Raw genomic sequence first — 25,607 nt, forward strand, 5'->3', positions numbered from 1 at the left:
TCTTCCACTTTTACCTTCACGTCTTCATTCCACCATTCACTGCCCTTCCTCATGCTGCCTCCAACAAACTTCTTGCCACAAACATCAATTGCAATCCCAACAAAATTTTCCTTTACAAACTTCCACTCCTCCTCTAAATTACCAGTTTCTCTTACTTTTACTTTGTCATATGTATATTATACATACTGTATATACATATATATATATATATATATATATATATATATATATATATACATATATATATATATATATATATATATATATATATATATATATATATATATATATATATGTATATATATACATATATATATACACACACACAAACACAGTACGGTTCCAAATTATGCGAGAATTTGGTCTATCAATGGGCCCGCGTAAATGGAAAATCGCATATTTTGAAAAACATGACAGGAAAAATTCCATACGTCCATGGCAAACAAGATGAGAGAGAGAGAGAGAGAGAGAGAGAGAGAGAGAGAGAGAGAGAGAGAGAGAGAGAGAGAGAGAGAGAGAGAGAGAGAGAGAGAGCCTTACCTTAGGCCTTATTGTCTATTCTATGTTTGGGTTCCCCCAGGTGCCTCACACCAGAGAGTGGCTTATGCATCTTCCAGTGTATTTTGCATCGTCCAGTCTTGGAGGTCTGGGATGCATCTTAGGTGTTTATCAAGCTTATTCTTAAACACATCTACGCTCACTCCTGATATGTTTCTTAGATGAGCTGGCAGCGCATTAAATAGTCGCTGCATCATCGATGCTGGTGCGTAGTGGATTAATGTCCTGTGTGCCTTCCTTAGTTTTCCTGGTATAGTTTTGGGGACTAATAATCTACCTCGGCTTGTTCTTTCTGATATTTTTAGCTCCATATGTTTTCAGTAATTCCTTGGATTTGTTTCCATGCCTTTATTATCATGTAGCGTTCTCTTCTCCTTTATAGACTGTATAATTTTTAAAAATGCAGTCTTTCCCAGTAGTCAAGGTCCTTAACTTCTTCTATTCTAGCAGTAAAGGACCATTGTACACTCTCTATTTGTGCAATATCCTTTTGGTAGTGTGGGTACCATATCACATTGCAGTACTCGAGTGTACTACGTACATAAGTTTTGTACAGCATAATCATGTGTTCAGCTTTTCTTGTTTTAAAGTGTCTGAATAGCATTCCCATTTTTTATTTACATTTAGCCAACAGTGTTGCTATTTGGTCGTTGCATAACATATTCCTGTTTTACATTACACCAAGGTCTTTAATTGCTTCCTTGTTTGTGATTGTCTCTTTATTAGGTCCCCTCTATGCATAAACCATTCTTTCTTTGTTTCCATAATTCATTGATTCGAATTTATTGCAGTTAAATACCATCCTATTTATCTCCGCCCATTCATATATTTTGTTTAGATCTCTTTGTAATGAGTTCCTACCTTCATCACAAGTAATTTCTCTACTTATTCTTGTTTCATCGGCGAAACTTCTCACTAAAGAGTCTTTAACATTACAGTCTATATCTGAGATCATAATAACAAACAGCAGTGCAGCTAATACCGTACCCTGTGGCACGCCAGATATTACCTTAGCTTCATCTGATTTCTCGCCATTTGTAACCACTATCTGTTTTGTAGAAATTCTTTTATCCATTTTCCAATCTTTCCTTTAATATTATGCTTTCTCATTTTTTTCTCTAATATATTATGGTCTACCTTGTCAAAGGCTTTTGCAAAATCTAGATATACCACATCTGTGTCTTTTTCATTTATCATATTTTTATGTTTTCATTGTTTGCTATCAGTTGGGTTTGAGTACTTTTTCCGGGCACAAAACCGTGTTGACCTATATTAAATAAATTATTTTTAACCAAATGATTCATTATTTTCTTTTTTATTACCCTTTCATAATATGTGATGTTAGACTAACTGGTCATAATTGCTTGCCTCTAGTCTTGATCCACTTTTGAAAATAGGGGTTATATATGCTAATTTATGTTTAACATAAACTAGGCAGAGCAGCAATCTGATGGTTCCAAGTAGGAGAACAGCAATAGCTGATAGGGCAGCTTCAGTCAGGGGACCTAGACTATGGATATTGTCAGTGGATATTAGGTAATGTGGAAATTTACTTGTTTTCAAAAAGAAATTGAAATCTTTCTTATTTGCGAGCCAGCAATGATTATAATATGGTTGAAGTGTGCAATACATTGATTACTTTTAAGTGACTAGTTTACAGTTTATAATGTATGGATGAAAGGTGATTTACTGAAAGTTCAATCTGATTTTATTATTGTATTTTTATTATCATTGAGGAATTTTATTGTCACTGTATTTTCAGACAAAATGTATATATATGAGTGTGTGAATGTATCTACAGTATGTATATATTCATTATTGACTGTACGTAAATAAAATTTTACCTTTTTAGACACTACAACGTTCTTGAATTTTTATATATCATGTGTTTTAGACTTGTCTTAGAAACATCCTAATTTACTAAATATAGCTATTTTGTACGTAAATTTTTATTTTTAATGTAGAATGTTAAATAGTTTTATTGGTGACGTAATATATAATTAATGGATTTTAGTTCGTAGTAAAATGCCATCCTAAAATTATTTTAAGAGGCCATTACTATTTAAGAACCTTTCAATGTAAATACTTTCTTTATGTAACAGAATACCCATTGTTTTATGAAATAAAGGAATTATTATTATTATTATTAATTATTATTATATATCTCGCTCATATCTACACTTTGTCTTAGCAGTATTGCAAGCGGCTTTGCGATAGTGTGTGCAGTTTTTTTAACAAAATCGCTGGAACTCCATCTGGCCCGGCCGCTGATTCATTTTTAATTTCGCTTATAGCCTGCACAATATCTGCTTCATTAATATCTATGTCTGTTAAGATATTCACTATTTTCTTCTCTCATATCTGTTTCATTATTCTCATTTGCAATTCTTGGCATGAATTCACTCTTATATTTTTCTGCTAATATGTTTCATATTTCTTTTTTTTATTCGTTAACCGTCCTTCCATTCTTAAGGGCCTATTTCTAATCTCCCTTTATTCATCTTTTTTGCATAGGAGTAAAGTACTTTGGGGTTTTTCTTGATATTTTGAAGTGTCCTTTCTTCTAAGTCCCTTTTTTCATTTTCTTTCGATCGTATAATCTTTTTTTCTATCTTACTTTTTATTTCCATCATTTTTCATACATTTTTTTTCTTTTGCAAGATTTTCCTTCTACTTTCTAATTTTCTGAAATAAGATAATTCTGTCTCTTGGTATGCATGTCTGATGTTTATTTTTTTTTTTTCGGTACAAATTTTTCAACAATTTTCTCCAGTATTTTGTATAATATATCCATATTTACCTGTATATTATCACTTATTAATACCTTTTTCCAATCTTTGTTCAATTCTTCATTTATTTCTGACCATTTTATATTCTTACCATAGAAATTATATTTTCCATATCCTTCCCATCACTTTGTGCTTTGCTTATCTCTGCATTCACTTGCTTTGGAATGGGCTATTAATTCTATGACACAGTGGTCTGAAATTCCCGTGTTATACACTATTATTTCTTTGACATAATTCACCTCATTCACAAATACTAAATCTAGGACATTTTCCTTTCGTGTTGGAATGTGGTTTATTTGTTGCATATTATGTTCTAATAGCATATCTTGAAGCTTTTCAAATTGCCTCTTATCTTCTGCGCTACTATTACTCTCTTTTTTATATGTACAGTATATATACAACCACTTTTTTCTATCCGTTCTTTCCAATCCACGAAAGGAAAGTTAAAATCTCCGGATAGGAGTATATTCCAGTCTTTATGGTTTCTACATATATCATCTATTTTTTTCTATTATTATGTCAAACTCCTTAGTATTTGGGGGTCTGTAAACTACAATATTCACTAGTTTTTCAAATTCAAATTCTACCGCAATCAATTCACATTCTGTGTTGCTGTATTTTTCACAGACTTTTCCATGATTTATGTCTCTTCCATATATTGCAGTTCCCCCTTGATTCCTATTTGTTCTGTCTGATCTATATGTTTGGAAACCCTTCATCTGGTCATCACTGCCAGTCTCTTAAGAATACTGTACCATGTTTCACTTATATTTAACATATCTATCTTTTCAATTTGGGTTAGTTCTTCTAAGAACTCTATTTTCCTTTTAGAGTTACTCGTGACTAAACCCTGTGCATTCATTACTATTATGGTTTGTGTTTCATCCCCATTATTTAATATTGGTAATAATATGGATTCTCCCATGCTTCCTTCCTGTTCTGATTGATGTTCTTTTCTTCATTTCCAGGAATTCTGCCATTAAAAAATCCAACTTTTCTATTATATTTGCTCTTTCGCCTTCATATTTATTTTTGTGTGTATACCTGCAATTATCCCCATATTTGCACCAACCCCTGGCATTATAGATGCATTCTTTGTAGTTGGCCTCTAATTGTGCATATTTGTGTTGAAAGGGGCCTTTAGTGCATAGCGCAGTATATACTCGGCTTGTTTTTTTTTTTTTTTTTCATATTTGCTTTCATTTTTCTTTTCTGTTTGCTGAGTTTTCTGATTTCCATTCATGGTTGCAGGATGCAAAAATAGACATTTTTTGTTGAATTTGCATCCTTTTCCTTCTTTCAGGTTTTTGCATATTTTTGGATGGAGATCTCTGCATTCGTCTCCATATCCGTCTAACTACGCACATTTACCATATATTTCATAATTATGGCATATCTTTGGATGCTTGTAGTAGACTCTTTCGCCAAATCTGCAATTCCCTCTTTTCAGTGAATTGCAGACTATATCTTTCTTTTCCTTTTTTCTTGTTCTTGCTCTTCCCTAAAAGTTTGTAGGCCCAAGTAGAGTCTCTTGGATCTATCATTTGTTTCCATAGGATATTCTATTTCTACGTAAGTATGTTGTTGAATGGCATCATATGTTGTATCAATGATTTCCTCTGCATACTTACACACACACACACACACACACACACACACACACACACACACACACAGAGAGAGAGAGAGAGAGAGAGAGAGAGAGAGAGAGAGAGAGAGAGAGAGAGAGAGAGAGAGAGAGAGAGAGAGAATGTAGTATGTAAGTTTATTCCTTCTAGGAATAATGTCAAAATAATCTGTTGCAAATATCTTCCTCATGCATAGTATCGTTACTTATCAGGGTCAAACAAGCAACAACATATAATGACTTCAGTCAATTACAGAAATTACTAATTACCAGATTCGTTTAAGAGAACTCGAGACCCTTTCTCTACATAAAGAAATTCATTGCGTTGTGTTACAAAGACAAAAGGACATACTATATTCTATTGAGCTTTTCCCCCCCAATTATTACTTACTAGTTCCATATGAAGTTCTTGCCGAGTTCGGATTACAATAGGCACGGGTAAACCACGATACCACATATATATATTTAATTTTACCCAGTCACGGAATCCCACGCACAGATATGCATATCCCTAGCAATTTATCCCATTCAAGGTAATTAAATATTATAAGATACTCATCCAAACTTTGGTTGACTAATTCATCCACTTCATTAAATGCTGGGAAGGAATGGCATCGTTAATCAAAGTGAAATCCCCCTCACTCTGATTAAGTTCTCCAAAAACCACACTACATACGTTGAGAAGTGACGGGCAGCAACTGTCTCGACTTACCTCTGCTGCCTCTGTCGTAAAAATAATGCGTTCGCTCTCTCTCCCAAAGCCACGACTTCCGCTTCGTTCGCTCACGACAAAAGAAACAACAAAACGAACGAAACCAACTATTCAACACAAACCGAACGAAACAATCAAACAACTTACATCGCATTGTTAACCACTTATACAACTATTCACAAGACAATATTCCTTGGTAACAATGCTTATTACAATTAAATATAAACAAAACCTTCATTTGTACAGAAACCTGCACATTTCCACTTAACGCCATGTAATATAAAGAACATTTTCCATATACAATATGAACATAGATATTCAATAACAATTGATTTCCCATGTCGTTATTGTAAGTAACGACACAGACTCCTAAAGTGATAAGCATTAGCTTATGATGCCTTGTCCACTATTGAGAACAGAAAATTATTATGAAAATGAATGCTTGTTTATAAATATTAATTAATTCTTTGTTTTCTTCTGTGGTTGTGTAGCGAGATCTCCCAACTATTAGGATGGCTTTTCAATATTTCTCCTACATTGTATCGTTTTAGCCATATACAGTATCCACAATTATTACTATACGTCTTTTTATTTTTATTTTTCTGGTAGGGGTTGGGTAGCTCCAATCATGTTTGGTAGATTACTAGACAAGGTGACATACTTTGGAAAAGTGTCACCGCGACACTGCCAATTGATATCTGGACTCTGGTTAGCCCCGCCCACAATTACATCTCCGGTACATTTATTACGTTAAATACATTACTACTGTATGGTGGGTAAAAAGGCAGACTCATTAAGTATTTAGTTTTTTTTAGCATTATCATAATTAAAGATTGGGTTAATTTTTCCATAATGATCTAGCAGATAGTGATAAAAATATAACATTAATTCTCTTAAATCATGTTTAATGAACTGTGTCTTTTATTGAGAAAAGTTTTAAAATGCTTCGTCGCTGGAACCTGGTCTCACTAGATGTGAAAAATGTAAGAGATGCCAGTTAGTGATTTTCAAACTAAAATAACTGAATTTAAGTATCACGAGTTTTGCTGTATCCTGTACATCAAGAAGTGTAATTAAAGTTCTTTAGGATATTCTTTCCTTCAACCCCACTCCCTTGACACATGAAACTTATTTTGCAGCACACAAGAGCATGCTAAGTGTGGACCGTTTATCAATTTGAAAAATAGTAAAAGTGTGACAACGAACACTTACAACAAACTAGAGTAATATCCATCAGCACTTGTGAAAAAGCAAGGTGCTAACAGCAATTCACCAAACAGATGATGTCCAAGGGGGATTAACTCAGTCAACAGGTAGGTGACTACCTTACTAACAATCCAATGGCTGTTCTAGCTCTCACTTAAGTTATCTCATACCTAAAGGACGTAATGTTTGTATTCGTGCAGGATCAATCAACTATCTTAGGCATTGTAAGTTTTGCTTTACAATGCCATGCAAGTGCACACCCAAAGCAGTACCCTGAACTTTGGAGAGTTAACCTAAGCACTTTTTCATATATTATTGATTCACAGACTAGGAATATCAGGATCCTTTGTTCATCATGTCACCTTCTTGCATAAATTTAGTAGCTTAAAAGCTCATGAATACAAATGTGAAATATAATCCAGCAAAATATGGGTTTTGTCACGAAGTATTGATTACGAGGTATAATAAAATCTTAACATCATAATAAAATGAAACACTTGAAATAATTGCTGTACTCATTTAACAATACCTTGCAGCCTTCAAGATCATCCAGTAGAAATTTAGATAAAAACTTGTAGTCAAAATTGATAAATTGATGCAAAACTAGGCTTAAAGCATACAGTAGGGTCCCGAAATATGAGTTTGAATTGTGTGCAAGAGCCCGTGGCCTGCCCTTTTAGTGCACGGTCATTCTAATAGCAGTAGCAGAATTGTGTGATTCCCCCATTTATACAATTGTTAGTTCTCAATAATACATATTTTATATCTAAGATGCCGTTCAAAGTCTGTGAGTCACGTGCCACAAAACATATCAAATCTATTGTCTTTTCAAGTATTGGTAGACTAGAGTACGCCTAGGTACGATAACTGATAATAAATGTAATCAAACCATATTTATCTTACATTTTATTGGTATGATTTTCTAAATAGCCTTTTTGAGGGATCGTATAGGAGCGCTGGAAAGGTGATAGGATGTGAAACGGCTCCTTACTTATACTAAACCTTAGTGGATTAGATTGAGTAAGGTCTGTTTGGGGTGCAGATATCTATGGTTATCTTAGGATACGTCCCTGATTATACACGATATCTTCAGATAGTCGTTTCCGGGGGTTGGAACCCCGTGATACCTGACGGTAATTCTCTTGTAATATCAATCGCAGAAATATTATACTGTAGAAAGTTGCCAGAGGGAACTTCCATCAGGACGACATGGCTATCTCACCCAAAAATAGATTTTTTCTACATCAAAATCCCTTATTTGAGGAAAAATTCCATGTCAACAATGAAATCAACTGTTCCCTATGCGAGTCCAGCTAACATAATCTAAATATCGAGTTGTGGTTACATTCTCAGTAACTTTTATTTTTCTCTGTCTCTAACCTTTAGATAATTTTAATGGTAGTGTTAATGATGGTAGTAATAACAATTAGATTAGCAAAATATTAATTTTCATTAAAAATCCATCATGATTCAAATCATGCTCACTTTATCCAAATTCGCACCATCTTCTCTGTCACATCGAATGTTATAGTGGTAACATTATTGTTCTACAACTTTTAATTTAAAACTAGCCTGGTACTTTTTTTCCTTTTAGCCATGGATTCCGTAACTGAAGTGGGTACAAGTTGATATGAAATTAAGGGGACCGTCCACCATGCCATGAATAATTTTTTTCTTATTACTCAAAATACAAAATTTCTAAATATGTTTTAGACATATATGATACCTTCATCAAATAAAAATTTCAAGTCATTTGATCAAAAACTTTTTGATATATTAGCAAAAATCATGATTTTGAAAATTTTTTAGGTACATTTTTCTCCACTAATAGGACAGAAATTTTTGTGGAAATCATACTATCAAAACTTCTTTATAAATCGAATAATTCTGTGATACAGATTTTTTATTTTCCCTTTTTTTTCTAAAGAGTTTGTTCTTAACTTTCTTCGTCTGGACATAAAATATTCATGTCAAAAAGAGAAAAAGGAAAATAAAAATACTGGTACACAAAATTGTGCAATTTTTATTCCTCTTTTCAATATCTTTCTCTATAAAATCAAACAATAAATAAGTGAGAAAAATGTACCTAAGTGTGAATAAGTATGTTTTTGAGTTATGAGCTCCCTAAGATTTGCAAAAAATTTTTGCTTCTTTTCTTAAAGAGATCAAGATAACATAATTATGATAACCTTACATTGTAATTCTATTGTTTATTCCTACATAAACACACCCTAAACAAGGTATTTAAACCCTAAGTTTACTATTACACTTGGCGTAAGGGTGTTATGAGTTGCCAGAGTTTTAGTTAGCATGTTTCAGCTTTGTACTCTTATTCATGTTTCCCTCTCTTCTTGGTTCTTTTTTTGCTCTCTGCTTACTTTTTGTTCTTTCTATGACCTTAGGTAACATTGGTCTTGCTATAAAGTTCCTGAGGACATTTTGAAAACACAATGTACATACGAACTGCAAGTAAACAAACACAAGCATTATAACTTTTTTACGTCTTTGGAAACTCTGGCTGCTGTTCTTGTAGCTCGTAGTTTTCATTCACCTACCCTCTACCAAAGCCTTCCATTTCTACCACACATATGAGATTCCGAAACATAAGTGAAAAAATCGCTATATATATATAAAAATAAACACACAAAGACGATTCTCTCAAACTCAGTCATGCAGACGACGCAGTAAGGATGATGTCATCATTTAAAGACAGTTATTTCTTCTTTATTTGTAAAAATAATTGGCTGAAACTTCTGGAGAGCATGTACGATATGTTTCTGCATACATAGAAGTAATAAAACGATTTTTGATTTCTGAAAGTTGGTACGTCAAAACACTATGGAGGACAGTCCCCTTAAACCAACTTATAACTGAAGTTGGTAAAAATACTTTGGAAATGGACTATACAATTACTATCCTTCATTTGGAATTATCGTAAATTATAAAACCGCACTGTTATTTGCAGAAGTTTGTTATTGTTGACTACACTAAAACAAAATGGCTTCCCTTGTTCGCGATATGTGTAGTAATTTTTATGGATATGGTAAAATGTTTGTGATGACATTACTTAACACTTGGATGAGTAAATGCCTTTGTTTGTTTGTTATGATCGGTAAACAAATGAATGATTTTGTTTTTGGCAACATGTTTAGGAAAACCATATAAAAATGCCTTCATTTCATTTATTTTGAATTTTTAAGGCAAAAGTAAGTAAAACAAAATAAGTAAAAAAAAAATCATTACACAATCAATACTTGGTGAGATATATGTTGCTGTAATACATAACCTATACACAGATGTGTAGATGCATTAGTTTGTTTGTTATGATTAGCAGTGAAATGTAAACAAAACAGTGGCTTCCGTTTCAGGTGGCTTGTTCAGAAAAAGCATGATATAAAATTGCCTTTATTTAATTATTTTTGGATTTCAAATGATACAGCAACTTAGACGAAGAAGAGGAAGCCATCATACGAAGAAAATCTTCAAAATAATCTGAAAAAGAGCACACAACAAAACAGTACAACAACAGCTTGAAGCTGCGACAAAGGAATGAGGTGCCAGAGACATATGGGGGCAGCGTAAGGTGAGAGGATATGTAACGGCTCTTTACTTATCCTTCTCCTTAAAGGATTAGACTGGGTAAAGTCTATTGGGGGTGCAGATATCTATGGTTATCTTAGGATACGTCCCTGATTATACACGATATCTATGGATAGTCGTTCCGGGGATTGGAACCCCGTGGTACCTGACGGTAATTCTCGAGTAATATCACTCGCAGAAGTATTACTGTACACAGTAGGAAGCAGCCCGAGCCCAAAAATAGAGTTTTCCTACGTCAAAATCCCTTTAATGTTTTATTTATTCATAAGAACAATTTAATAATAAAAAATATATCATAGTACATAGAACGTATTCAAAACGGGTAGTAAAAACATTTGAATGGGTAAATTGCCATTTTCCTTGGCTCTAATGGAATTATTCCAGTTATGTGTTTCAAAACATGCGAGTTTCCATGTAAGCAACGCCGTGGATCGACCAAATTCTTGCATAATTGGGGACCCTACTGTATTTTGTTATGCTGAAGGGAGTTTGTTATAATTTTTAAAGAATTATTAAATACTGTAATCAGCTTAATTATTCAGAGTAACTGTTATTGCGAGTTCTATCCAAGTGATAAAGCTACACAGTACCATCCTTCCACAACTTCATAAATTTTTTAAATATATCACAACTACCTTGAATAAAATCTTTTGCTTTAGAGCAAAACATGTTTTTATAGCATACATATGTAAAACCACACAAGGAAATAAACTTTGAACTACAAAACAAAAATAAACTTGGTAATACATACTGTACATTGTACTCTGAGATTCCTGTATTAGGAGAAATCCTGTTCAAGATCTCTGGATCTCCAGGAAGTGGGCATCCTAAGGTTTTATGGAGATGGACATAAAGTTGCTTTAGAGCTGCTCCATGACTTACAACTAAAATATTTTCAACACAGTCACATTCTTGCAAAACCTGAAATAAAAACCATTCTTAATTGATTATACGCTGAATTTTTGGAGAAATTACTTTCAAGCTATAGATATAACATTACTTTAATAAAAAAAAATGATAATTTCTATATTCATCTCCTGTTCATATTACTTTTCGGTTTAAAGAATACTTTTTACCTGTAAAATTTTAAAATTTTCCCATTTTTTCCTTCAATAAATACATGCCCTTAACCAAGGAATGGAAACTATTAGAGGTGAATGGTAAGAAACCAAAACTGCTGTGCCAGATACTCGTTGTCTCTCTAGTTTTGAAGTTGATAATATGAGTCATTGGGTATACAAATAAATGTCATGTGAATATAGGAATAAAAAAATTTGCTATTAAAATATGAACTTTCCCAGATTGCATCCCACTTCTAACAGTGTGTGGAGATAGCAATATATGACCATATTGTTACCTCTACACTTTTTTTATGTAAAAGTAATGCAACAAGGTCAAGGTTACTAACCAGGTCCCGTATTTGAAATACAGGACTCCAGAATGTTCACTTGGAAGACTCTAAAAATACCAGACTGTATATTGTCTCTAAATGTTAATTTTGCTATATATGATACATTTGATTGATTCTAAATAGAATATTACATAGAACCCCATATTCATAGATAAGAGTAATTAACTGAACTCAAAATTATTTAGACCACGTCCCATGCAGGTCTCCATAAACAAACCATACTTTGTTATGACATTTAGTAAATACTAACTTGGTACACCATTGAGCTGTTGCTAAAACTCTTCCATAAGAAAGATTCACACCAAAAGTAGGGGAAGTAGCTTCAATTCTAATATCATGAACCTTCACTTTTAAGCATTCTATTATTTTGCATCTAATTCCTTGTGAGCTTCTGTGACAAAATTTTCAACTAGGAATGGCATAGCATTTTTGGTCAATGGGCAACTAGGGATCCTAATCCCACAGAAAAAATTAGGGACACTACCTCTAATACCTTTTTTGGGCTCGGCCATGTCATCCTGATGGAAGGTTCCTTTAGGTAGCTTTCTAAGGGATATTTGCTACAGTGATACTCCCAGAGAATTAACCGAAGGTCTCCAGAATTCTAACTCCTGGCACGTGTATCCATAATATAACTTTAAGGATATCGCATAATATCAGGGGACGTATTTTTAGATATGACACACAGCAATCTTCACCCCGAATAGATTCAACTCTTTGAGGGGGAAGAGTGGCGAACTAAAGGGAAGCCGTTATCTAGGTACCCGGTGGACCTCCTATCCGTACTACTACCGCCCGCCATTCCTTTCTCAGTAGCATTTAAGCTAAGTGCGCTCCCAACCTTTTCCCGGTGTTCGTTACGGATTACAGGAATATTAATCCTGCAATCTCCAGCATCTTCATCCTCTGGAAAATTGAGTATTTATTCTTTCCAGTGTATAATTCATAATTCTAGGCTCCCTCCTCAGTTAAATTCGTATAATTCAAGTGTGTTTGGTTGAGCGTAGCCACGATCCAGAGGCGGCCATTTTACGACAGCTGTCGCACATTATTATTGCATTTTATTCAGCCAGTAGAGCGACAATCCCGGTATTTAGCTATAAACTTAGCTAGCTAGGCAAATTATACTAGTGAAGATTGTGCATACAACATTATTGTATTCCTCTTCCTAATGTGACTTTACTTTTCGTATACGCCGGGGGCCCCGTCGGTACAAACCATGGCCGTGGTCCCCACCGTAGTTAGGCTAGCCTAACTCGTATATTAGTAAAGTAATTCCCCATGTTTAACCTCGCCCTATCGTTCCTTATTAATTCAGATGGGGACATATATCCCCTAGAATTTATGGATAAGGTTTGATATATATTCTCTTTTAGAGAAAAGAGGCTAAACCCTTCCTCCCTCCCTGAGCCGCCGCCATTACAGGCGGCAACCTCTATCTTTCATCATCGCCGTCGAGTAGAATTCCAGCTTGACCTAGATAGTAATAACACCGTCTTTCTTCTTTTCCGCCGAGTACTCCGGCTTTGAGGATTAGATGGTAATTCAGGGTGCCCTGTCTCGCAGCCGCAATGTCGCCGACAGGGGAATCTTTGTTCCTCTGCCGCCAACGACGTCATCGGCACAGGAAGCCATGCTTCCTTAGTTCACGGTCGAAGGTAGGCGGCATACCTGCCGCCGCCTTTCTCCCCTGTGAACTATAAGACCCTTCCCCCTCCCCCCTCCCCCCTCTGTCCTTTAGTGTCACCCTAGCCATCAAAACATTCTCTCACCGGTACTCAGACAGTCATCCCGGCTTGCCGGGTTGACTGCGTCGCCGGCTGGGACCCTACCGGCGGCGGTTAGGAATACCTCGGTCACTTCCCCCTTATGTCCTTCCTTCACCGTAAGTGAATGCCCCAGGGGGAAAGACTGAGCTGGCCCTGACGGCTGCCGGTGGGAAATCCAACATACTGTTGAGAATTCTTCAGTCCTCTCTTGGTCTGCCATCCACAAAACTTGCAGCCGGCAGACTTTTGTGGATGGATGGAAGCTAGAATCAGATGGATTCCTCCCCTTCCATTAAAACTCTCAGTCTGGCAAGTAGACAGTAGGCGTCAGGATAGTCCTCCTACACTTCCAGTTATTGTGCTAACCATAATTATAGGAAACCCTCCTTTCCATTCTTTCTCTCTATCAGTTAGTGCCGGCAGGTACTAACCTAACCCCAGTAGTGTACCGGTAAAATTACAGTATACAACAACACAGTAGTACAAGTAATTTCTAACATACTCTGTGTATCCTATCACAGTCTATTGTTGGGACAGCATAACATGTTGAGGTTGAGTAATCCCTCAACACCCAGATGAATCCTTTGATCATCGGAACCCATATAAAACACCGATCAATATTAATTTACTACAGGTGGAGAAGTTAGTATAAACATTTACTAACCCCGTCTCTACGCACGAGGGTCGTTCCACCCTGTATTCTCCCTTATAGGGGATCTAAATATTAATATTGATGGAGGTCTCAGGGATTGCCTGGGAGAGGAATCACAGATATGTTTCTTTCCTATTTCCTTTCTAGCTATTAATTACAATAGTAAGTATTACTATTAAATGTATGCATTTATATCAATGATATAAACAACTGAATACTCATCAAATCCTTTTCCTTTACAGGAGCAGCCAATGGTGTTCTGCAACCACAAGAGCTATGACTTTTGTGGGCATACGATGTGCAGGTCTCATGCCCCCTGCTGTATTGTATCTGGATCCCTGAGGTACTGGGACCCGAAGGGTTGCTCCAACTCCTCGACCTTGCTGTCCAACGGCTTTGGAGAAACAATCCCTGTTTCCATAGAGGCTAGGGATACAGCAAGGGAAACCCTTCGTAGGTGGGTAAAAGGATTCCAAAAGAAGTCTCCGGGACCTTACCAGCCCAATGAATCTCTCAGGTGCCTTCTGTTCCCTAAGGCTCACCCTAGTGCAGTAGCACCCCAAGAACAGGTCCAGCCTCCCTTCATCCAACTGAAGATCGACGCGGACATCCACAAGGCACTTGAAGGCATGGACATCCACCAAGAACGGATGTCGGAAGTGTCTACCGACACTGAACAGGACCTACTGCAAGAAGGCCCTGAAGAAAATGTGGTTCAACCACCAACGAAGGAAGAAGGATCCGTTTCGACGGTGACTGAGGACCCCCCAGTTCACCATGACGGATATCAACCTATGCAGTCGACATCTTCAGCCCCAACTCCCCAACTGACTACACAGGTCGACAGGAGCGAGGCGCTCCTATCGTCGATCCAGCAGATGTTGGAAGTGTTCCGGAAGGAACAAGAGGAGATGAAACAGGACATCCAACAGACGAAGAGAGAGGTACCAGAAGGGAAGTGCCCCGGAACTTCCAGGGGCTCTACTAAACCCCTTAAAGTATCAGACCTCCCTCACTGCTCCGAAACCAGCCCCTGGAGGTATACGGAGCACATGACCATGATAAATGGGAAGCTATTCATCTCCGAGAAGTTGGGGCCAAGCCACTTGGAGATCTTGAATTCTGGCCCAGCTTTTCAGCCTACCCAGATTGTTACGCCAGACTGCGAGATGAACCTGCATCTCGCGAAGAGACGGTACCAAAGGAAATCATTGTCTTCGAACATGACAAGGCACAGGCCATCCTTACCAAGACCCTGAAAGAAGCTGGATACACCAACTCCAAAGACTCAGCACTGAGCAAGAGGCATCCAACCTTCATTGCTCCTTCCTCCAGAGCTTTCCCCTTTTCAGAGAAAGCCCTCGACTGTGTCATTAAAGCAGTCAAAGAGGGCAAACCCTGCCCAATCATAGAGGAATGTAAGCCATTATCTCTAGCTATGCTTACCTGCGAGGAGAAGTGGAAAGAAGTACATCTAACCTTTTCCGTCTCGAAGTTGGATCCAGAGATAGCAGGCCAACAGTTCAACGAGAGCCTTCCAAAGTTGCCAGATCATCTCTTGAGAAGGGAACAGGAGACGAAAGAAAGGCTTGCCACCTCCCTGTCTCATCAGAACTGTTTGTAAATGCGTGCAGGCCTACATAACGCCCCAGACATGTACATGGTCTTAGACAAGTCTCTCATGGGTACCCTTCTGAAGGACTTGTACGCTTTTGTCAGGTCAAGAGGACCTGTAGAGAGCACGTGTTCGCTGCAGCAATGGTGAAACACGAGCCCAGAAAACTGATTTCATCATGTATCTGGGGCAAAGACCTTTTCCCAAAGGAGGTGGTCCAAAAAGTCATTGCCAAAGCAGCCATGGAGAATAGGAACCTTCTCCAAAAGTGGGGCATGTCTTCAAAGAGGAAGTCTTCCTCAGACGGAGGTTCCCAGCCTAAGAACAAGAAGGCAAAAAGACCACGTAGACCTGCAAAACTTCCGGCCGTCACCATGGCCACGGTGCCTCAAATGGTAGCCCAGCCTCAAACCACTTTCCAAATGGTCCCTCAACAGCTGGTAGCCCAGTCACCTGTGTTTAACCCAGGCTTTGAGAGGCACTCGACCAACTTTCTGCCCTACAAAGGCAGAGGCCCGTGAGGAGGTTCCTCCGGAAACCACCCAAGGGGAAGAGGAGGACGCGGTCATGGACACAAGTCCTCAGGAACCCCTAAGCAATGAGGGGTTCCAGGTAGGGGAAAACTTTTTCACTGTCGGGATCGTTGGACCTTCGATCCCTAATCACGAATGAACTCGGGTGGAGATGGAACAAAATTCCACCCCCTTTTCAGAATTCTTCCAACACTTCACCTCCTGGTTGGAAGAATATACCTCAACTCTTGAACAAGAAGGTAATAAGGAAAGCGAAGTCCATCAAGTTTCAGGGAAGGCTTTTTTGTGCTCCCAAGAAAGATTCAAGACAAATTAAGAGTCATTCTAGACTTGTCTCTACTAAACAAGTTCATCGAGAAGAACAAGTTCCGGATGCTTACCTTGCAACACATAAGGACCCTTCTACCCAAGGGGGCGTAAACAGTCTCAATAGACCTGGCAGATGCTTACTGGCACCTACCAGTCAGTCGCCCCCTCTCCTCCTACCTAGGATACAAGATACAGGAGACAAAAATTTGTCTTCAGGGCAATGCCCTTTGGACTAAACATAGCCCCAAGGATATACACAAAGCTAGCAGATACAATCGTCCAGCAACTACGCTCCGAGGGAGTTCAAGTAGTAGCATATCTAGACTTTTGGCTGGTGTGGGCAGCATCCAAGACTACTTGTCTGCAAGCGGCCTAAAAGGTGATCCAGTTACTGGAGCACCTGGGTTTCAAGATCAATCGCAAGAAGTCTCGCCTTTCTCCAGCACAGAAGTTCCAATGGTTAGGAATCCAATGCACTTGAAGTCACAACACCTCTCTATTCCATTCAAGAAGAGGAGAGAGATAGCAGGAGCTGTCAAGAGACTAATCCGATACAAGAGGATTTCAAGACGCCAACAGGAAAGAGTATTGGGCTTTCTCCAGTTTGCAGCAGTGACAGACCCAGTGCTAAAAGCACAGCTAAAAGATGCGTCAGGAGTCTGGAGAAGATGTGCATCAAACGCTCGAAGGGATCAACTAAGGTTGACCCCGACCCAATTGTGCACACTATAAAGGCCGTGGTCAACAGCCAAGAGCCTAGCACGAACAATTCTCCTGCAACCACCACAACCATCAGTGGTGATACACACGGACACCTCCCTGGAAGGATGGGGAGGCCATTCTCACGAGAGAAAAGTGCAAGGGAATTGGTCGCACCAGTCCAAGACCTTTCACATTAACATCTTGGAGACCATGGCAGTCTCCTTAACGTTGAAGACACTATCCCTCGCAGAGCAATCCACATCAGATTGGTCCTGGACAACGAGGTGATAGTAAAATGTCTAAATTGACAAGGCTCGAGATCACCTCACATCAATCATGTGATGTTAGCCATCTTCTACCTGGCAAGGAAGAGAGGATGGCACTTATCAGCAGTTCACCTTTAAGGATTCCGCAATGTGATGGCGGACGCTCTATCCAGGCGAAAGCCGATAGAGGCAGAATGGTCCCTAGACACAGACTCATTCTCCTTCACCTCAGAAAAAGTCCCGGAACTGCAGATTGACCTCTTCGCGACGAGCGACAACAAGAAACTACCTTATTGCGTAGCCCCTTACATGGACCCTCAAGCAGAAGCGATAGACGCCATGTCTCTCAACTGGAGCAAATGGAATCGGATTTACCTGTTTCCACCAACCAACCTCCTGTTAAAAGTCCTCGACAAGCTAAGATCCTTCAGAGGGACATCTGCAGTAGTGGCCCCCAAATGGCCCAAAAGCAATTGGTTCCCTCTAGTTCTAGAATTGAAACTGAAGCTGTTTCCTCTGCCGAACCCAGTTTTATCCCAACTGGTTCAGAAGTCGACTGTTTACACTTCATCCTCGAGCACCAACAACCTACATCTCATGATTTTCTCGGCATAGCACCGAATAAAAAGTTTGGGATCTCGAAGGACAAAATGGAAGAAATGGGCGTCCTTTGTGAAAACAAGGAAACCAACAGAAATATCGATAGATTTCTGTCTTTCTTTCTTCATCTACCAACATGAACAAGGTCTGGCTTCCACTACAATAACTGCGTGTAAGTCGGCTCTTACTAGACCTCTTCAGTACGCCTTTGAGTTGGACCTCACAAGCGAAATCTTCAATAAGATACCAAAAGCATGCACTAGACTCAAGCTGGCAACCCTTCCAAAGCCCATCACATGGTCGTTGGACAAAGTCTTGCACTATGCTTCGAACCTGAACAATGAGGATTGTACCCTAAAGGATCTAACACAGAAAGTCATCTTTCTGTTCGCAATAGCCTCAGGGGCTAGAGTTAGTGAAATAGTGGCCTTATCCAGAAACGAAGGCCATATTCAGTTCCTAGACACAGGAGAACTGAACCTTTTCCCTGATCCTGCCTTTCTTGCAAAGAACGAGCTGCCCACCAAGAGGTGGGATCCTTGAAGAATCTGCCCACTGAAGGAAGATGTCTCTCTATGCCCCGTAGAGTGTCTCAAAGTCTATTTTTGAAGAACTTCAGACTTCAAGGAGGGACAGCTCTTCCAAGGCGAAACCTCAGGATCAAATCTATCCCTAAGACAACCGAGGGCGAAGCTCACCTACTTTATTCGCAGAGCGGATCCTGACAGCACACCAGCAGGTCACGATCCAAGAAAAGTTGCTTCTTCGTTGAATTTCTTTCAACACATGGACTTTGAGAGGCTCCGCTCATATACGGGGTGGAAATCCTCCAGAGTTTTCTATAAACATTAAGCAAAATCATCCAGAGTTTTCTATAAACATTATGCAAAGCAAGTACTTGAAATAAAACACTTTGTGATGGCGGCAGGTAGTGTCATAAAACCCGTTGTCTAGTGCTGCGATGAACAGTGGACTGTTTTGGGACTCACAGTGCATCGGGTGAATAGGTACTAATACCTTCTAGTGCAAATCATTACGGTCATTAATAGACTTTTCTATACAGGTGCAGAATCTGACCAACAACACCAGTGCCGTGTGAACATTTGAACACAGTGTTGATGCATATCCAACATCTGAGTGAAACTAGACAGATTTGGTTTCACATTAACATTGAGTGGCATTAATAGAATAATGAATTCATATACTGTATGTATATTCTTCTCTTACAGGTCAGAAATATATATAACCATGATGTTCAACTATGCAAGGTCAGATTTCTACTTTGTTACATCTATATTTCATAATTTATTTAAAAAAATAAAATAAAGAAAATGTAGCAGCATGTTATCTTATCCTCAGTTGGTGAAAAAAAGCAACCCAGAGTTTTATTCTATTCCTATAAATAGAACCTTGAATAAGTACATCTGTCCAAAGCATAAAAAGGTACCCTCTAGAAAGTTTCCTTTTTGTTCTTACGGATATACAAACTTTGAATACTTATAGTCGAAGTCGACACTTTCCCTGCAGGGGGCAGGAAGCCCTAAGCCAGTTCCAAGCTTAGTGGATATGACAGATAACGGTAATGTCATATACAGGTCTATCAGACCAGATAAGGAACCCACTCAAAGTAAAGGCCCTTTCACAAATCCACAGATATAGTACTTTCAAGTTAATTCCCTGTTAAGCTTCCATCAGGACGACATGGGAAAAACGGATTTTGAGCAAAGTGAAAAATCTATTTTTGGGTGAGATAGCCATGTCGTCCTGATGGACCCACCTTTCTTTCTTGATGACCCCACCCGAAACTACTTTATCTGCGGCTATTCCTGCTTAAATACAAGAAAGGAATGGCGGCCGGTAGTAGTACGGATAGGAGGTCCACTGGGTACCTAGATAACCGCTCCCTTTTAGTTTGTCACTCTTCCCCCTCAAAAGAGTTAAATCTATTCCAGGGTGAAGATTGCTATGTTTCGTATCTAAAAATATGTCCCCTGATATTATGCGATATCCCTTTAGTTATATTATGGATACTCGCGCCAGGAGTAAGAATTCTGGGAGTATCACTGTAGCAAATATCCCTTAGAAAGCTACCAAAAGGAACCTTCAATCAGGACGACATAGCTATCTCACCCAAAACTCACAAATTTTAAGTAATTTGTATTTTTCCTTACAGTACTTACCTCGAACTACTTTCTTAAGAGTATCTGGGATCTTCTCCCAACCGACCAGAATTTTGTGTAGTTTACCCTACCTCCGTTTTCTACGCGGGGGAACCTCTGGCGGAGTGATACGCGCCATGAGGCGACCCGGGGTCAGAGAGCATGCTCTCTCAGGTCTCGACCTCCAGTAAGTTTTAGCTAGATAGGTTTCTATGAAGTCCTGTAAGGTACTCGGGGCAGGATGGGCGGGCCATAACCCGAAAGTAGTTCGAGGTAAGTACTGTTAGGAAAAATACAAATTACTTAAAATATGTGATTTGTTCCAACACGGAGTACTTACCTCGAACTACTTTCTTAGGAGACTTATACTTTAGGAGGTGGGAGTGGCCTACTGGACCTAGAGACCGTCGACAAAGAGAAAAGAGGAACCTAGATAGGAGGCTAGGTTCTGCTGACCTCGAATAGAAAAACGAGAAATAGGGAAACTACGCAAAAAACTATCTTAGTGTCTAAGTAACTCACCTCTGTAAAAATCCTTGGCGATGTATTCTTTCACTGTCAGTGTATCCCATGGAAGGTAAAGGAATGAAGGGTCATGAAGGGGGAGGTGATTGGGGAAAAAAGGGGTAAGGAAGGAACCTGTGTCTCTTGGACTTACTGCCCACGGCTTCCCCGGGGCTACACCTTTAAATCTTCTGGAGCGCAGAAATGACGGGACCAAGAGAGAATCCATCCAAGGATTTTCTCGAACATTCCTTTAAGTAGTGAGCCGTAAGGTAGATTGTCTTGACCACGTACCTGCCCTCAGGATCTGGCCCACTGCCATGTTCCTCTCGAAGGCCAACGAAGTACTCAAACCTCTGATATCATGGGGTCTAGGCTTCCCCGGAAGAGAGACTCCTGAACTATCGTAGGCTCTCATGATAACCTGTCACAGCCAGGAGACCGTATTCTTGGATACAGGCTTCTTCACCTGTCCTGAGGAGACGAACAGATTCTTAGTCTCGGGGCGAAGTCTGGCCGTCCTCTCTAGGTACTTCCGTACTGCCCTGACTGGGCACAGTAACAAGTCCCTCGGGTTGTGCGTCCACGGGATTGCTGGCACTGAAAACCCCTCAAACATAGGGTCTCACACAGCTGGGTTCCGAGTTTTAGCCACGAAGGTGGGTAAGAACCTGAAGGTAGCTTCTCGCCACCCCTTCGAGTGAGAGACCTCGTAAGAAAGCCCATGAATCTCACTTACTCTTTTTGTCGAAGCAAGAGCTAATAGGAAGACTGTCTTGAGGGTAAGCTCCTTGTCTAGGATATCCTAAAGAGGCTCGAAGGGAGGTTCAGGACTCTACCCACATCCCACTGGGGCACTCAAGTGGCTTAGGGGGGACACGACTGTTCAAAGCTCTTGATGAGCATCGAGATATGTCTGGAAGCACCTAGGTCAATGCCCTTTAGGAGAAAGACTAGGCCCAACGCCGCTCCGACTCCTTTGATGGCTGGAATGGACGTGCCTACTTCATCCCTAAGATAGACCAGGAAGTCTGCTATCTCGTGAATGGAGGCCCCCAATGGCCTGATGTTCTTCGAGGAGCACCATTTTGTAAAGGTAGCCCACTTCGCTTGGTATACCGCGACCGACGAACGCCTTAGGTAGCCTGACATCCTCTCTGCTGTCTTCGACGAAAATCCTTCCTTCCTCAGGAGACGCTCGATAACCTCCACGCGTGAAGGCGGAGGGACCGAGGGTTTTCGTAAAACCTTTGGAAGTGAGGCTGCCGGAGAAGGTCTGGCCTGTCCGGAAGAGGCTAAGGTGGGAGGCGCGCCAGTTCCTTTAGGTCTGTGAACCATTCTCTCTCCGGCCACCAGGGCGCTACCAAAGTCATCCACAGGTCGTCCGCCCGCCTCACCGTGTTGAGGACCTGCCTGAGCATTCTGAAGGGGGGGAAGGCGTATACGTCGAGATTGTCCCAAGGGTGTTGAAAGGCGTCCTCGAACGCTGCTGTTGGGTCTGGCACAGGGGAATAAAACACGGGGAGCTGTGCGTTTAGTCTCGTGGCGAAGAGGTCTATTACCGGCAAGCCCCTCTTCAGGATGATGGTCTTGGCCACACCTGGGTGTAGGGACTATTCTGACCCTACAACTTGACCCATCCTGCTGAGGCCGTCGGCCAAGACGTTCCTCTTTCCCGGAATGAACCTGGCTGTGATCTTGATCTGCTCCTCCTCTGCCCATTCCAGGAATTCCGTCATGAGACTGCACAGTTCCCTCGACTTTAGTCCTCCCTGCTTCTTCACGTAGGTTATCACCGTGGCGTTGTCGCACATCAGAGCCACGGTGTTTCCCCGGAGTAGATGGATGAATTCTCGGCATGCCCTTTGTACAGCCATCAGTTCCAGCACGTTTATGTGCCGTCTCCTCTCCTCGGAGTCCCATTTTCTTTTTGCTGTCTTCTCGAGAAGATGGGCTCCCCAACCCTCCTTGGATGCGTCCGTGAACAGCAGCATCTCCGGAGGGTCGACTGCGAAGGGCATTCCCTTGAGGGTGTTTGTTCTGACATGCCACCACTTCAGGACCTCGTTTGTCTCCGGGGACACCGGGACTATCTTGTGCGGGGAGTCCCCCTGGTTCCATAGCTCCTTCAGGTTCCACTGCACGCCCCTGAGTTTGAGCCTCCCCTGGGGAACTAACTTTTCCAACGACACGAGATGGCCTATCAACCTTTGCCAATCCTTGGCTCTCCTGGGCTGGCCCGACAGGAAGGGCTGGAGTATCTGCTCTAGGTTGTCCAGTCTCTCCGCGGAGGGGAAGGCTCTCGCCAACCGGGAGTCTAGAACCATCCCTAGGTAGGTCATCCTGGTGGAGAGTATCAGCTAAGACTTCTCCAGGTTGATGATGATACCCAAGACGTTGCAGAACCGCAGAAGTTTCCGTGCCTTGCTCCTTCAGTGCTCCCTCTGAGGCTGAAAGCAACAACCAGTCGTCTAGGTACCGAATCAGGCAGATGCCCTGTTCGTGTGCCCAGGCTGAAACTGTTGCGAAGACTCGTGAAGACCTGAGGAGCTGTTGACAGACCGAAGCAGAGGGTCCTGAACTGTAACGTCTGGGTACCCCATTTTACCCTTAGGAACTTCCTGCTGGAGGGGTAGACAGGGATCTGGAAGTAGGCGTCCTTGAGGTCTATGGACATCATGAAGTCCTCCTCCCTCAGGGCCGCTAAGACCGACTTCGGGGTGTCCATCTTGAAGTCGGTTTTGCACACGAACTTGTTGAGGGCTGAGAGGTCTATGACCAGTCTCCAGCCCCTGTCGCTTTCTCCACCAGGAAGAGCCTGCTGTAGAACCCCGGTCCTGGGTTCGTGACTGGTTCTTCTGCCCCTTTTGCGAGCATGGCCGAAACTTCCTCCTGCAATGCTGTCTTCTCCAAGGGGTCCTTGGGCGCCAACCACTCTGCCTGCTGGTACGGGATCAGAGGGGGCGTCTCCGCTAGGAGACTGTTACGGTCCACGGATCCGCTCCGTGGTCCCGCCATGCTTGCCAAGAGTGATTGCGGCATCCCCGTACCTGAGGCTTTGGCAGGAGTAGGGGGCCTCCCATCCTATCTCCTTCGAGAGGCACGGCTGGAATGTCCTCTCCTGGAGCCAGAGTAGGATGGTCTGAAGCTTCCTTGAGGAGTCGAAGTACCCCTACGGGAGGGCTGGATCAGCGAGGCGCGGGGAGGATGAGAGACATCCGAAGAGGTTCTCCTATGGGCGTGATGTCTTGCTGGAAGGGGGCCTAGGTTCTCCCACATCCTTCAGTTTCCTGACCCTCTCTACCGTCTCTTCCACCGCCTTCAGAGGGAACACTGAGTCGCCTCTGCAGGGGCAAGTTCCTTAAGGCTCTTGCTTCCCTGTCTGGTAGTCTCCTGACCAACTTACTCAGGACTGTGTCCCTCTTCCGCAGGATCCAGTTGGGTGCCTGCGAGAGGGACTGGTATGACAGGAACTTGAGCGCCTTCCCTCCTGAGCTAATTAGTTCCCTCAGTAAGGTTTGGTTCTCGGGGACGGAGAGGTCGTTGGAGGCCTGAAAACCTACCAATGTGCAGGCCCACCAGTCTAGCCATGATGAGACGTACACCAAGTCCAGGGTCATGTCCTCCATCATGGAGGCTTCCGACGGAGAAAAACATATTGGAGCGGAGGAAGCCCTGTCTTCAGCGGCTCCCTGATTAAGGATGGCGAATGCTGGCTCAACCGAACAAGGACCTCCGCAGCGCCCCTCCGGGAGATAAAAACGCTTCTGAGTCTTCTGCCCCTGGAGGAGTTTGGAGGAGCTCTGATTCCTGGGATCGTCCGCCTGGCTGGCTATGAACCTATCTATGTGGTCCATACCCAGCCTAATGTCCCTCGCCAGGAAAAGAGCCAGCGAAGGCCTCTGTTGCACAGGGTTATCCACCAGCCTGCTAAGACCGGATAGCCAGACTTCGTCCGCCGAGGGCTTTGGCTCATCTAGCCTACGATGGCGCCTGATGAGGGCCAGGACCCTCCTATATGTGGAGACCTCGTCCGTTGAACATTCTCCGCTATCGATGAGGGCCTCGGCTGAGTGGTCCTCCGCCTGAGTAAGAACATCTAAGGCGGAGGGCTCCGCTTGAGGTGTAGGCATTTTCCTCTCGTGGAGAACTCTCGACGGCTCGACTTGCTGAGCGGGCAGCCCCGCTGGGACGAGGGTAGCCGTCATGGGCCTACCCCCTCCTGCGGGGATCCACGTGACTGCGGGCTTCCCCGTGATAACTGGATGACTCTTACGGTTAGGGCGTTCGCTTGAAGGCCCGGGGTCCAGGACGAGGATGCCAGTCGGAAGGGGCGACTCTCTCCGCTGTGTGGATGAAGTCAGACCTTCGCGGGCTTATGCCTGTCAACCAAGACCTGATGCGAGGACTTCCGCCGATGTTCTGGTCTGCTGGAGGGGCCGTACCTCGAGGATGGAGAAGGAGCTCTCGGGAGCCAGCCAGAGGTACTCGGGACTGATGAAGCCCCTAGGAGGTGACTTAGTGGGATGGTGACACGCACCCATTCTTCTTTTGGCGATCGGCTTCTCCTGTGTCTCCTCCTGGGGGATTTGGAA

The 25,607-nt window shown here is 41.6% G+C and overlaps 1 protein-coding gene across 1 annotated transcript in view; it reads right to left on the reverse strand.

Annotated features, from left to right (window-relative positions):
• LOC137631785 (fructose-2,6-bisphosphatase TIGAR-like) overlaps window positions 1-25,607 on the reverse strand; it is a 135,330-nt gene that overhangs the window by 6,955 nt on the left and 102,768 nt on the right. The window contains exon 7 of the mRNA XM_068363744.1: window positions 11,244-11,413. Coding sequence (XP_068219845.1) covers window positions 11,244-11,413 — 170 coding nt within the window. The remainder of the gene's footprint in view (window positions 1-11,243; window positions 11,414-25,607) is intronic.

This window comes from Palaemon carinicauda, chromosome 40 (genome assembly GCF_036898095.1).
Source record: "Palaemon carinicauda isolate YSFRI2023 chromosome 40, ASM3689809v2, whole genome shotgun sequence".
NCBI classification, from domain to species: domain Eukaryota; kingdom Metazoa; phylum Arthropoda; class Malacostraca; order Decapoda; family Palaemonidae; genus Palaemon; species Palaemon carinicauda.